The following is a 15945-nucleotide window of genomic DNA, read 5'->3' on the forward strand; positions in this document are numbered from 1 at the left end:
GGGGAAGAATTGCAAATGAAACAGTTGGATGCTACCTGCACTGACCTGTACCCGGATCTGTATCAGAATGCTTAGCCTGCGTTGGTCAACCGGAGAGAAAACGTGGGCTCCTGCCACAGTCTCGCCATTCTTCAAGTCAAGAAAGAATCCCTCCTGACTGGTCACGGTCCCACTTTCATGGTGTAACACAGCAGCTCAACACCGCTAAGAAATGCAAAAGCCGAATTTTTACTCTCTATAATCTCCCATTTCCACCTGAGAATGGTAAATCTTCTGTACAAAGCCGTGGCAGTCTGACAAATCCACTTGTACGACCAAGAAATGAATGCCTCAATATGCTGTATCTTTTATAAACTCGCAGTATTTGGGAGAAAACTATATTTTTAGCTATTTCTTCCTTCCTCTGGTGGACTTCTTTTTTTTTTTTTTTCTCACAGCAATATGATTACGTGCCAGCTTTCAATTATCAGACAGATTCAGAAGTGACATTTGTATTGACTTCATCTGAGATTGCCGTCTTGTCAGGCTTTGACAGCTAACAGTCGCACACTCCCTGAGAATGGAGGCAGCTGGAACTTCCTCTGGATTCAAGTGCCGCCGCATTGATTAGTTCTTTCATGACAAATGACAGAGCACGTCTCCGATGACACTCGAAGTTTGAAGGGCCTGAAGGATTCGAGCTCAGATCACGAGATAAAGTAAATCCTGACATTAGTCGTGATTATTATTATTTATGCATTTTATTCCTTCCCTTGCTCCCTCACATGCACTCGCACTGAATCGGCCATCGGTTCAAATTTGAAATGACCTATAATAACATTTATTAGTGAGCATACAGTAGCAAGTGTCTGATGTAGACACTGGAGACTGCGACTTGTCTTCATCCAGCAGTCAGCAGTATCTCTTAACCAACATCACATTTTTTGCACACTTTGTTCTCGAGTCCTCCTCCATCGTTAAAACAAGCGACGGAAGATCAGAAAAGAAAAAAAAAAAAGAAAAAATCTAATGAGTCATTTTTGCAGCATTAATGCAGGTCATTTTGGGAGGCAATTATAAACTACTAGTGTGAGACCCATCCTGCTGCAGCTGCTGGTACCAAGGATCCCCCCCATAAAATTCTACTATTCACACTTAAAGCACTTATACGCGGTACGGCTAATGATGTTCTTAATCACCTACACAAAGCTGAATGAGTACATAATAAAGTATACATATTATTCAAATTACAGATGAAGACGTTTGTTGTTTGTAAGTCCGGCACGTTTAAGTCTCTCTGGTGATGACGCCCCATGAAAATAATTCCCTATATGCACAATCTGAGCTGCATTAACCGAGCGAGCGATCCCCAGGTCATTCTCATTCCCAGGTCGTCTTTGTTAGTATCGATGCCACCAGTGACATCTGTAAATTGTTTTTCAGATCAATAAAAAGAAAATATTCGACCGTAATTTCTCCCATTTCAAATTTAAGGACGCGTGGACCAGCAACAGCCTCTCCAAGTGGAAGACCCGGTTGATGTGTTAGCTCAGGAAATGTTGACTTTGCTTTTAATTCGTGACAATACAAAATGTGAGCAGAGAGCCAAAGTCTGTTCCCGTTCTGATTTCTCTGACGTGATTTCAGAAAAGAAATATGAACACTGGCTGGTGACAACAGACACATAACTTAACTTCTTGGTTCCATCTGAATCCTGCCATCCACTACATGTATAATGTTCGTCAACATTAAAGATGAGATTGCAACGTCACGAAAGTTAGTTTTGTGTAAAAACCCTTAGAGGACGACATCGTCTCGCTCGGCGCACACTAAGAACACCAACAGGGTGAAAATGACAAAAAGTCCGTCTACACCGACAGCTGCAGTTGCGCCAAAGGACAGTCAGCCAGTTCTGCCAGCTGGTTAATATGTGGGAGCGACTCTGCAAGGCTTCGGTCAACACGACAACGTGACGCACGCATCTCGTTTGGTGTTTTCACAGTTTGATATGTCAACAATTCTTTGGCAAACTGTGACTTTCTTAATTGGAAAGAATTATTTGTTGAATTGACGAACATCACGCTGTTTGAGTAATTCATGGGAATAATTCCAAACAGGATCATTAGTCGTTAACCACATACCGCGGTGGTGCGCTGGTCGCAGCGTGTCCTTCACGTATATCCGCACCACATTACAGTAACAGTCAGACAGAGGAAGCGTATTGAATTTAATTGCCTCCTCCAAATTGCCCTGTGACTGGTCTTATATCACTGAAGGGTCCTGACCAGTAGGTGCTGAAAAAATAATGCCTTCCCGTCTTTATATTTCAACCGAGTAAAGCTGGAGGACATTTTTATATCCCCCCCACACACAAACTAAAATCTGATGGACAAGGCTTACTGCTGCACTGGCAATTTCAGGAGTTAACACGGCTCTGGAGGGCGTTCCGGTAATTGATAAAAAAAATTCCTGTGGGAAAGTCATGTTAAGAATGTCTATTTCAATTTTATTTTGACTTCAGTTGCAAATTAAAAATGCTCATTCTGATATCTTCCCCCTCAATCTCACGCTAAGAGATGAATGGGCCCGCTGAGGCGTCCTACACGAGACAGACAGAGGGAGAGTTTACCCCCGCGGGTGTATTTTGACTTCGTCGAGCCAAAGGATGACAAAGTACGGTTGCAAATCATTTTCAGTAAAAGTCAAATGATGCTTAATCACTTTTTTTGCAGGGGGGAAGTTTTTGAAGGGATCACCTCACTGAGTTGATTTCCAGTGTGAAGGAGACTTGAGTATATACTGTAATAGGTATTCTTTGGGAGTGATGAGCACAGCTTTGGTGATGAATTCTAATTAAAACGTAAATGTGCTGAATGGGACTGGAATCAGCGGAAGTCTTTCATTTGAGCTTTTCTTTCTTCCAGTAATACCTCCACGCTTTCTACCTTTTCTGTTCTTTTTTTTTTTTTTTTCTTTTTACCACTGAGCTTCTCTTCTCTGCATTCGTGTGGATTTCAATCCGTTCTTATGATCGCAAACAACAGAATTAAAGCTTTGTGGACGAGAACAGAGACGATGAGCTGCATCAGCAATTACTATAATGTAACCAGCCAGCACAAAGCCAATCACACCTCCCCTGGTGCTCGGAGAATCTCAGCGTGATCCTCGTCGCTCTGTTTTTTTTTTCCCCCCCGCTCGTCTTTTAAGGAAACACGGGTGATTACACAGCTCTCTCTTCGCGTCCCGTCCTCTATGCAATCTGTCCTTCTCCCTCTCTTCCAGTAGCCCGTCCCGACTCATTCGACCGTCGCGCTCCGGGGCCAGAAAGAGTATCTGACAATGCGCTACTTAATTTGATGCAGCGATTGACTGGACGAGCTATCAGACGCCGCTCTGTCAAGACTGCTCTTTTTCACTCTCCATCTCGGGGCGGGTTGCATTTGCTTGCATTTGTAGGCAGGAGGAGTTCTGCGGGGAGGCCTACATAACAGGAAAGAGCTTTCAGATGCAACTCCTGGGGGACAATCGATCTCTCTTCTGTGGTGTGCTGTTTTTGCTGCTCCTCCATGGGGGCCCATTGCTATCGATCCGCACCGTGTATGTGCTGGGGTTTTTTTTGTTTTTTTTGTTTTTTTTTTCCCCCGCCGTAAAGAGGAGATTTTGTGGTGTGGTTAATGTGGTTAGCTGGAAATTGCTTGTTTATTCAATTACTTATTCACTCAGTTGTGTATTTACCATATCTAAAGTGCGCTGATACCAATTTTTGTCTCCGAGGCTGTGAAAAAGGCTCGCTCTGTTTTTTTGAATGTTTTTACTTTTCGCTTCGCATCAACCTCTGGTATGTGTCGCCGCTAATCGGCCTTTTACAGTGATTAATGAGTTTGAAAAACAAAGCGAAGTACTAAAAGGATTCGTAAGGTTGTCTCAGAGTAAAAACAGAAACATGGAAAAAATGCTAGAAGAGGGAGGCGTCGGGGGAAACAAAACTATCTAACAGCACAGAGTTGGGGAGTGGAACATACCGAGGGGAGACGTCTGGTAAAACATGTAGCAGGAAACAAGCTCTCTCCCTCGAAAGGTGTACTCCCATCATGCATTGTTGCTGCGAATAAATCCAGTTCTAGTATGCTTCGGCAGCCGCAGGACTCAAAACGCTTCTGCATAAATGTTTGCTTAACGGTTGGCTCATGTGCTCCCTCGTCTCCGGTGTGAAGTCACAGCAGTCGATGCCATTCCTGATGTATAGGGGTAATCATGGCAATAATCACGCGGGAAAGCGTTTTTTTTTTTGAGGCGGGGGGGTTATTCCACTTAAACAGCGATTTCATTCCAATTAGGATTTCAAACATTAGCTGACCCATTAATAGTAAATTGAGACGACGTTTCTTTAAAAAGGAGCCTGAGCAATCTCGGAGTCTCATTTCTCCATTTTTGGTGAACAGGTTCCCGGTGGACGGGCGCCTCTGAAACGCACGACATCAAAGATTAGAGTTGCTGCTGAAAAATTAATTCCACCGGTCTTAATATTTAACACAAGTCTCGGTGTTAGGAGTACAACCTTTTCTTGTTTTTCTTGGGTAATTCTGATGGATGTGCCGTGCTGTCAGGCCTTTAGAACCAGGCAGGAGGCACTCAGAAATGCTGCTGCTGCTGTTGGGTGGGGGGGGAGGTTTCGTGTGGCCTCCTCACCCTTCTGCAGGCGATATTTCCATGCCTTGAATTTATCCCGTCTCCAGGCTCTTTTCTCTGCGCTCGTCCCCGCTCCTGAATCCGTGGATGCAGCATTCAGGACTGGAGGACGGCAGAACTGTGGCTTTTGTTTGTTAAAAAAGAAAAAAAAGAAAGAAAACAAAGCAACGGGCTACATCAGCGTTTACTATAATGTAGCCGGCCAAGACAAAGCCAATTATACCTCCCCCACCCGCCACCACGGAGAGATTCACTGTGCTATTCTCATCATTTTTTTGCACTGTGGTGAATAAAAGACTCGCTTGTGTGTTTTTTTTTTTTTATTCTTATCCCTCGAGGAAGTGCCAGTGGATAAACCTCAAAATATATCTGGAAGGTGCTCGCTCCTTGTTCATGCAGACTTACCTTTTTTTGGAACATTTGCTTGCGACTGGCTAAACTTTTGACTTCAAACGCCAAAAGCCTCGGCCAGACTTGATCATTTTATTGATGATCCCAGCTGTACTGAGCGAGGCAGCAGTGTGCAAACACTGATGTAACGCCTTGTCAGGTTTCGCAACAGCAGGTCGAATTCAATATTTTATCATTTCAAAAAGATTGCAGAGAACCGAACACTCCTCTCTGAAGACAGGAAGATACAAAGGAGGCCCTTTGTCTCCTAAGGCGCAATTTGCCCTCAATGACGATTAAATTATCCGTGTAAAAAGATTTGTTTGTTTTGTTTTTTTTTTATAAAAAAAAAACAACAGTAGAAGTGAAAAATGGATCACAGAAGGGCTCCAGGAATAACACTGAATTCACTCCAGGGTCTTCTTAAACTTTCTTCAGCTGAGGTTAAAGTTTCGCGCTCAAGGGTAGTTCAAAGATAGTTGTCGAGCGAGGAGAGAAAACACACGTCCAGCTGTTGTCCAAAAGAGCGATCTCCTCTTCCACACACACACACACACACACACACAAACAGCTGAACTCATTAAAAGCCCGGCTGCTTGGAGCGACCTGCCGCTGCTCCGACAGAGGTCCCCATTTGAAACACCCGGGCGGCAAGGACAATTGTTCCTGTTTTCGTGGGGAATAAATCACAGGGGGGAGAAGTGACTGGTGGCGTCTCACTTTGATTATCGCTGTTGACATATTAGCCAAGTGCAGAATACAGATTGTGCCTCCCCCCCGTAAGCTCCCTCAAAAATGGGCACCTGCCATCACGGAGCTGAATTACTGTTGACTGTCGTTGCTCTGAGGAACTGTAAGCCGAAGAGAAGAAGAAAAAATACAATAATCTAAAATGAAATATGAATCAGTACTTAAGTTTTGTTGCATTTTAAACACAGCACTTAGATTGAAGGTACCTTATATTTGCTTATGTTGAATATGTTGTATGTCAGCCATCTTGTGCTGCCCTGACGAAGGCCTCAGTGGCCGAAACGTGATCTGTGATTCAACAGCCGTGATTATTTTCGGGCTTTTTTAACTCATTACCCACTCAAGTGTCTCGAACTTCTCCTCTGATTCTGAAAAGAACACGATCCCTAAACTGCTGAGCACCACAGGGAAACCATTTTTCCATTTTAACCGAGCCTGTTTTTTTGACTCGCTTTGAAAAGTGAATCAACAGGCTCAAGTTTGAGACGTGGAAAAAAATAATTATACGTGTCACTTCTAGTTCTCTCATCTTATTATTGTTCTACCAGATCTGTGTTTTCAGTGATCTCAGTTTTATTTTCTAGTTGACCTTTAAAAGACTTTTTGGTCTTGTTTCAGCGCTTCTCCTATTGTACAACTTCTTGATGTATATTTAATTTGCCGTTGAATTAAACTTTTTGATTTCATTTCATATTGTACTTGGTTTTACTCAGTGGGTCATTCTCACATGCTCACTTTCTCGGCAAGTTTTCGCTTTTTGAGCATTCCTCTGTTGCTTGTTCTGACGGTGGTCACTTTTTACAGTCTCACTTTCTTACCCCTGTTCTCTTTTTTCTCTTTTTTTTTTTCAAATGTATCAATTTTAGGCCTTAAAGTCTTAAATACATCCATATTTTGCATATAGGTCTCAAATTACATTCAGTTAGGTCTTAAGTATGTAAGTTCATTTACAGCTTCCATCGTAACCGGTTTTGTTTTGTTTTGTTTTGGGGAAATGTGTTGGTGAGTTTCACAGTTAGGAAAAAGGTCAAAAGTCTTAAATTTGACTTGTTCAAACCTGCAGAAACCCTGGAAAGAGTAAACTCTACCGTCATAGATCCATAGGTGTCTTGGCCAGGTGATTCAGACATTTAGAACATCCTTTGTGTGATTGTTTCTGTTTTCAGCTAAAGCTAAACTAGTAAAAAAAAAACTGAGCTTGGCTTAGTTCACCCTGACATTGTTTTGGCTTTGGGGAGTCGATAGTGAAACTAAATAAATGAATGAATAGATAAATAGAAGCACTGACAATACACTGTGTTAATAATGCACGCAGTGTGAGTTTTTAAGACATTCACACAAGATTTCCTTTCGACCCTGAAATACTTTCACACTGGAGAGAATTCAAGAAGGAAGAATTCATCCATTCTTTTCTTTGTATTGTTCAATTTAAGCATGCAGTATGATGCGGTATTATATTCATGATCGTAACTGCAGTGAACGTTCAGCGAGCTGACGGTGTCGTCTGCGCAGCGATCTCGTCTGTGTGAGGTGAGCGATGATGCCGCTCACAGATGTCTGACACCTCGGCTGGTTAACAAGCAGGTTCTGAGTCAAAGAGGCTTCGGTTTGGATTCAGTCTGCATCTTCTACAGCGTACGTGAGAACAATCCGCCCAGGCTTTTTGTTTTGGTGTGTTTTCTCTGTCACAGTTACAGCACTAAATGTTTTAGTAAATACGGGTAAATCTTTAATGAATGTGATATTCTGAAGACTCCAGATTAAAGGTTTTTATATTATCTTTAAATGTTTGATAATTAATGTTTTCCTATATACCCTTTAAAAAAAAAAAAGTATTATATCCGACTGAAGTCTTTGTTGAATTAAATGTTACTGAGGAGCAAATGATGCCTTCATCAGTAATAAATGATGCAAACAACTTTTAGCTCTTCATAATGAGACACAGGACACTGCAGCACATTATTCAATGATTATCATCGCTTAGAAATGTGACAATAATGATGTAAAAAATAATGATACGCATATAATGGATAAATCATTCATCATTATAATGAACTTCATTAATTTCACACGTGTTCATTATTAATTCATCATCATTGTTTACGAGGAGCTTAGGAGGAATATCAATAATTAACAAGTAAGCATGTTTAGACACAGAATCGAAGCAAAAGCAAAAATAAATGTTGTCTTAATTAAAAGCTTCCGTGTTCCATGTTCATTTGTGACGTATCTGTATTACTCCATGAGATACAGTGTGTAGACTAAGATACAATAAGCACCTCACTTAAAAAAATTCTACACTGCTACAACAGCATACAAAGTGCTTTGCCCACACAAACATGTTGCTACAGATGAACAGTCGCGACTATGAAGTGACCAGAGTTTCAAGGTGCAGTAGCTGATTCTGGACAGTTGAAACCAGACTCAACAACTGGCTGGTAGTCAGACTTAATGAGCTTGTTGGTGGTCAGACCGACACCGACAAGCCCGTTCAGTCTGACTCTGCGACTCAACAGTTTCACTCTCTTCTCCAGAATCAGTTCCTGTGCCTTTCATGTTGACCACTGGCAGCCTGGCTACTTTACGAAAGCAAAGAATAAAGCGTAAGGGTGCTAAATTGACCTCCAGATGATGATCTCAATTCTCTAAAGCAGAGTCAAACACTTGATTGTAGTAAAAAGCAGGCAGGTCTTGTTATATTCTAATACAGTAGAAACAAATGGCTGTGTTTATACGTATAAGGTCCCTGTGGTAAGAGGAAACACATACTTAATCAAGGAGGGGTGACAGACAGACCTTGACACAACGCCGGTGCGCTCTCCATCAAGTGAATGCCCGTCCGTTCACTCTTGTTTCACCTCGGTTGCCTCCTCCATCAGCAGGGTTCTTTTTCCACACTTTCTCCAGTTGTTCAACCGTTAGCTCGGGTTAGCGACAAGGAGAAACGGTGACTCTTCCTGTTTCGGTTGCCCAGTGACAGATGCGGCTCCTTTTCCGCCATGAATAATCAGACTTTGGGTTTCCAGGAGATGCAAAGCCACACAGAACAACATAGTGAAAGCTTATAGAGGAACGAGTCTATGTGCAAGTGGTTCAGCCATTACAGTGCGATCAGTATTTACCTCAGAATGATAAGTGAAAGCAAAGAAGTTGCCTGTTGCCAGAAGAAAGACATAACCTTGTAGGTTAAACAGAGGATTTTGAGCCAAAGATTGGGATCACCTTCTCTGAGTATTTTATGAGGCCCTTGACTACCAGAATAAACACATAATTTAGTGGTGTCATGGTAGAAGAATAGATCCACTCCGCTACATCGAGTGTTGGGAGTTAAGTGTCTGATTAACCTGAGCGCGGCTCTCGTTCTCAGCTCCCTGCGCTTTCTTTTTTAAACTTCATATCAATAAACGTTGCTGTTGTGCCGTTGTGTGCTAACCTGTGACCTTGACAGTCAAACATTTTCATGTGTGTCGTTATCTCAGTATGACTAAGAGCTGCTCCCTTTTCTGTTACAGGCTCCCCGAGGTACGGATCTCAGACAACGGGCCTTACGAATGCCACGTGGGCATCTACGACCGGGCAACAAGGGAGAAGGTTGTCCTGGCTTCAGGGAATGTCTTTCTTACTGTTATGTGTGAGTACCATCACTACACTTAGTTATATTTTAAAGCCAAAGAAAAGTTCCTCTCAGTGTTTTTTTTTTTTTGTTACAATAGGATGACAGAGTAAGACATGGGTGTGTGGAGAGGGATGCACAGTGCATCTTGATCCCTCAAACGTTCTGGGTTTCATGTTTTGTGTGAGGTGCCCAGATGGGGGGATGTTTTAAAGCAAAACTCTCACTCTAAAGCTGATGGTGCTCTAAGTCGGATGTTTTGTTTTCCAGCAAGTAAGAAATAACTTTGGTGGAAAAAAACATCACATTTATTAAATAATTCAAGTGGACAACTTAAATATTTGGCTAATTCTCATATCTGAAATTGGAAAGCAATTGATTGTTGTCATCATCACAGTGTGAAAACAATGTGACAATGTAAACTCCTGCAGAGGACACTCACGGCAGCTTCCCTCGACTTTTTACAGCTTAATAGCACGCTGATGCTCATTGTTTAGCTGTGTGACTGACAGTTTTGCTGTTTTTTTGGTCCATTCTCACTGCTGTCCTTCCTCATTGCATGGTTTTTTTCTGCAGCCAGCACCTGTTTTTCTGTGCAGGAAAACTCTTAATAAACTCACTGCACTACCTGCCCAGCACCAAACAGCTGGCAGACACATTTGGTGACTGGCTGGTGAACATAGTGGAGCATTTGTTAGAAAAATATCCAGATATTTCCCCCAGGAGTTAGTGTGTGGGGGGGCGAGGATGCCATTTCCTGTATCTGCATCTGTCCAACCAACTGGATTATCTGTAGCTGTATCCATACTTGGATCAGAAGTTGCCATATCTGTTCTTTATTTAAAAAAAAAAAAAAAAGAAAAAATGCTGTTCAAAAGAGTACAAGAGCTATTTACAGAAAGTTTATCATAACCCTGGATGAATAAACTTCAATCCCTATAATGATTTCCCCTCACAACGGGTGCAGAATTTGCATAATGTCACACCGATGACACTTGAGCTCTGTCATAAAAAAGTGCGTTATCTGTAACGGATACTTGTTTCGGCCGAGTTAGATGGCAGTGTCGCTCTGTACCTGCTGGCTGCCGGTGTGAGTGAAGGTGGTTATGTCACTGCTGCGTTCACAGCTTGTTTCCACTTTCCCCGAGTGCTCAGAAAAAGAAAAAAAGTGGCTGTTGTAGATTGAAGAAATGTGGACACGTCGGGCCTCACCAGCTATCTTTTTGATCATGAGAGGTTCTAGACCAACAGCAAATGTTGTCAGCATGCCAGAATTCCCCTGCACACTCTATATCCTCCATGTTCTGTTACGTTCTCCCCTCCATTTTTGCATATCAAAGTAAAGACTGTGGCGCGCTGTTGACACAGAAAAAAACACATTTTCAATTAATACAGTTGTTCTAATGCCGGTCATCAGTTGTCGCACACCAGCCCGGTATGACTTTGAGAAAACACCCGTTGGCTCTCTCTGCTGCTTCTTCGAGGTTTTGTGTGGAAAAAATTTGAGAAACGACCTGCCACCTGGATGGATGTCGTCTCGGAGAAGAAAACAATGGCACCACCGGCAACAAGTGGATTAATCACCCTCGCCCCAATGAATACCAAAGATATTTTATACAGAGGTGATATTTCAGGGTGATACAGTGTTTATCATCCAAATTATTCATTTTCTCCTTCTGCGCAGTTTCGCCCTGCTGTCGTGACTGTCTGTGCCGCACTGATAATTAACACACATATTGCCTTGAAATTTCGTGGACTGATGAGCCTTGGGCACCACAACAATTGATTAAATTTCAGTGGTGATCTTGATGGCACTTTGAAGAATATTGCTTCCTTCAACTATGAACCTGACAGAAATAGACCTGATTCGAAATCCTCAGGGTGTGTTGGTGGGGTCGAGAAATCGATCCCACTGAAAAAACTCAAGTTGAGAAGGTGACGCTTTTGCAGAGTTGCAAGTGCTGAGCCGTGGTGGAGGTATGCACTTTTCTTCGTGCTCTCTACTTTACCAGGATTTACATTTTCAGACAAAACTAAGCGGGCTGAAAAATGAAGCCAACGTGATAATTTAAAAGGAAAAAGCTGCAGAAATAACCCCATTGCCACCCTGGTAAGCTAATTTCCCCACTCATGACAGCTGTGCAGTGGATGACTCTGTATATACTTTACTTGTTTAAATTACATTAAAGGAGAACTATTGCTCATTTTCCTGTTATTTCCTTCAGTGTGTTGTAAATGTTCTTCTGCACAGGAAAATGTAAAATGGCCAAAGTCTCATCCAGTGGAAGCTCCTTTCTCCTGAAGCACCTAAAACATCTCGCCAGTAGCCCCTCCCCCTTAAAATCTGTGACTTCTTGACATCACACAATGCACTGTGTCACACATTTGCATAATCTATGCACATATTCACAGTATAAGTGAAGCTAACTGGAAGCTAAATACACAACAGAGCCAACCAGAGACATGGCGAGCGGTGCGGGGTCAGCCATGTTGAGCTGACCAATCACAGCAGTCTGGTTATTTCGGGAGGGGTTAGCAGGGCATCCTCAGACATACAAGAGAGGGAATACAGGTGCTGCAGTACTGGACAGTATGTGAAAACTGATGCATTATTTTGAACATTAAAGCACATAAACCTTTTTTTTTCTAGAAATAATCCAAAACAAAATAAAATCATGAACCTGAAAATGAGCATACTGTGTCTCCCTTCAAGGGCTTAAAGTCATGAATCATTAAGTGCGTGGCGGCTAGCTGTTAGCTGTCTAGTCAGTTGTCAGCAACCAGGCTTCATTCAGTCCACCCACGTTCCACCTCTTTGCTTATTTTTGGATTAGGAGTTAATTGGAGTCAGGCACTGACAAAAATGGCGATGGCTGGAGTTCCCCACACTGTGAGCTTCACAATGGCTCTTCACAGGGGCTACATCCCTGTTGCCCGTGGACAAAACAACTTAGTTTGCATCTATCTATCTATCTATCTATCTATCTATCTATCTATCTATCTATCTATCTATCTATCTATCGTGTGGATTTAACGCCGAGGCTTCGTGGCGTTCTCTGATTTCTTCCACACATTGCTGCCCCCGTCCTACAGCCACGATCGCCATTATTTGGTTAGCATGATATCTCTTTCAGTCACTAGAGGAGGATATGCGCCTGTAGCCTATTCCTCAGTCTGTGCTGTAATTATTGTATTTAAGTCCCCCTAACGACAGCTGCTCCCGCTCGCCTCTGATGTATCAATTTCAGCTGCAAAGACATGCTGCTCTCCATGTGGTCCTACGGCTAATTAGCAATGGTGAAATTTTTCAGTGGAACACCAGAGAGAGACACCATTTGACAATATTACTACATTATCGCATTTCGTGCCCCCAAGAACTGCCTTTGTTTTTGTTTTGTTTTTCCTTTTTTTCTTAACTTTCTTGTTACCTAAGCCCTTGACCATGTGTTCCAGTATTTGTGCAATCCCGTCCCTCTGTTTTGATTGCTCACCAACACTGATGTCAGCGAGAAGACTTTATCAATGGGAGGGGGATTTTCACTCAGTTAACTGTTTCTTGTTTGAGCTCTGGGTGGGAAAAAGTGAATGATGTAGTCGTGGGATAGTCGGAGCGCCCCTAACTCAGCTGGGTCTTAAATCACCACTCCACAAGAGAGGAAGAAGAATGGCCCCTGGCGTTGTGGCTAATTGCCGTCTAAACTGAAACAGAATTATTCATAACCTATTAGTGTGTCAAGTTCAGTGGGAAGTAAAGAAAAAAGTAAAGAGGAGAGAGAGAGAAAGAAAATGAGAGGAGAAAAAAAAAAGTTAATTAATAGGAAGCAGTACACGGAGAGTATTTTAATTTTTTAAAGGGCTTCATAAATAAGAATTATCATTTTAATGAATCCCCTGCCAAGAAATTCAATCATCCAGTTGTTAAAAGGCTAAACCCTGAACTCCCGGTACCTCTGCTACCACCCTTCACTCTCTGGAAAGTTTGAAAAGTCTTCGCTTTTTCTTCTTGCACTGCAGAGGCATATGTAGACTTTCCAGAGCCCAGAGGCCTGAAGGCTCTGTCACAGTCATTCAGTGACAACCAGTTTAGCCTAAACTGCACCCAATGACAAATGTAATGATATATTATGAAGTACTGATTTCTGGAGCTGTGCAAGCAAAGTCTCATGTACAATATTATTAACATTTACGATCAAAATGCGAAGTAGTATTCTCATTTGTTTTCTTGTTTGTTTTAGTTTTTTATGTACTCTATATACCATATCCCCTGGACAATTGCGCAGCCAAGCTTTTATCTTGATAATGAGGAACATACAGTACCAAGATGCATCCCATAACTAGGGCACTATATTATGCGCTGTGTTGGATAAATTGTTTCCCTTAACCTGAGTGAGCTGCTGTGGTGCTCTGCGCCCGTAAAAGTAATTATTGAGGCATTACTGCATGGTAATTTATCATGAGGCACTCGGTTGTTATCAAAAGTTCAAAATCAACATCTGAACTGAAAGGTTGTGGATGAGAAGCTCAGAGTGAGAAAACGCTGAGAAAAAAAAAAAAAGGATGATGGACGGGAGCATTATTAGGATATTGAATTCACTGTCAGATGGTCTTCAGTCTCAGCCTGCAGAGGATACATTCAACAAGATGTAAATACACCGCGGAGAGCGGATCGGCGATGTAACAGAACTTGGCCTGCTGACCCGCTTCCTCTGTGTTCTGGTCTAATTGAAGAGCGCTCGGCTGAATGACATCAAAGAACAAAACTCTGTTCTTTGATGTAGAGACAAGACATTTTAATACGATTATCATGTGTGCAAAAAAAAAATAATAATAATAATGCATAAGAAATCGTAAAAGTGTGGGCAGTGGTTCATTAGGAAATACTCAGCACATCATATTCACAGCAATCATTAACCACTGCTTTTGGCTATGGGTCTGCCAACACAGACTGGAATATTTTCGCCCACGAGATGTGCTTTCACGTTGTTTCAACTTGAAAATGTGTCTCAAAAAATTGTCAAGCCAGGTTTGTTGTATTCACTGCCCTCGGGCCAGTGTTACACAGAGAGACTACACATGCAACGTCATGGTCAAGCTCATCCAAATGTATTTTTACATGCAAGATTTCAAACAGAATCAGTCTGCTCAGAGCGAAGCTGGTGCATAGCAGAGGACTGCAAAAGGTTATTTGGCCCTCAAGTTGCATGGATTTTTTTCAATAATATAACCTCCTTTTCTTTGCCTCTGAAAAAATTATAAATAAGAATATCTCAAGTGTGTTTTCAGTATTCAGAAGGGCCTCGAGTTTAGAGAAAGCTCTGCCAATGATAATAGCAAAATCTGATTTATGTCCCCACATTAACTGCAGAACTTTGTTTTGACTGCAAGGTTCTTGAACCCTCTGATAGTCCTCAAGTTTGACACTTTTGCAGCAATCAAAGCAGATTTATGCCGGCGCCACTCGTTCCGAAGCACCCCGAGTGACTTTACCCACGCAAATTATGAAAACAGTTAAGAGCTGAAGTAAAAACCATTGGGCACTTTTTTTGCTCTTTAATTCACAACTTAATGAGCCTTTAATTTGTGCGTTACTTTTGTGAGGGTGTAAGATACATGTTGGGACAGCTGACAGTGTTTAGCACAAAATATGTCATGTTACAATAGATTCTGTATATTGTGATTCAGTACTTCTGGCCGAAAAGCACAGGGGATAGATGCAGTGTGACGTGTGTGCCGTATCACGTGCTAGCATCGTTATGAACTGAAGCCACCAGCTGAAAGTGACTCACTCGGACTGGCAGCTCCCGACACAGCCGGAGCAGGACGGAACTACGGAGCTTCTGAGAGGACAGAGGCCGGTTTGACATAGAGAAGACAGTACCAAGGTGACTTTCTTGCCAAGTGTCGGTCCTGGTCAGCAAGGACTGCTTACCAAGCTAAAGGCAGCTACATTTAGCAGCAGTCAGCGCTTACCTTAGCAACAAAGCTACCAGTACGTGTCTACCACTAAACTCAATAAGTCACTGCACCCTGCGCCGGTGTCGGTGCGTTCATCGAGAAGCTGCTGGACGTCATAATGTTTGTTAGCAGTTACTTTAGCAGCAAGTAAATCTGTCTGTTCACTTGCTTCAGGGCAGCAGAGGGAAAAAACTAAAATTATTTCCTCAAAATTTGACCCAGTTTCATCCAAATCAGAGAATAAAGTTATGAAGTTGTGTTTTTTGTACAGTAAACAGTGACGTCCGGTCCCTAGCGACACACCCCTGGCAGTGTTGTTCTTTTATTACGTCTATGGCAACGTCATAAAATAAACAAATGAGTAAGAAACACCCCTGAGTGCAGGATGAGTCATCAACATTTCTAATGAGTTTTTAAAAAACTTTTAAAGTACCTACAAAAACTGCCTTTCTTGCCGCTGTCTGACTTGATACTGGTGCATAGGTGAGATATGAAGCAAGACACCTGTGATAACATTTTTCCATTTATTAGCCATCATGGCAGAAATGTTCATATCAGGCCAATGGGAT

The 15945-nt window shown here is 42.2% G+C and overlaps 1 protein-coding gene across 6 annotated transcripts in view; it reads left to right on the forward strand.

Annotated features, from left to right (window-relative positions):
• Nucleotides 1-15945, forward strand: part of igsf21a (immunoglobin superfamily, member 21a) — a 333921-nt gene that overhangs the window by 246910 nt on the left and 71066 nt on the right. For all 6 annotated transcript variants that reach the window (XM_037101112.1, XM_037101113.1, XM_037101114.1 and 3 more), the window contains one exon: nt 9321-9439. In XM_037101112.1, coding sequence (XP_036957007.1) covers nt 9321-9439 — 119 coding nt within the window. The remainder of the gene's footprint in view (nt 1-9320; nt 9440-15945) is intronic.

The sequence above is a fragment of the Acanthopagrus latus genome, chromosome 6, assembly GCF_904848185.1.
Source record: "Acanthopagrus latus isolate v.2019 chromosome 6, fAcaLat1.1, whole genome shotgun sequence".
In the NCBI taxonomy this organism is placed as follows: Eukaryota; Metazoa; Chordata; class Actinopteri; order Spariformes; family Sparidae; genus Acanthopagrus; species Acanthopagrus latus.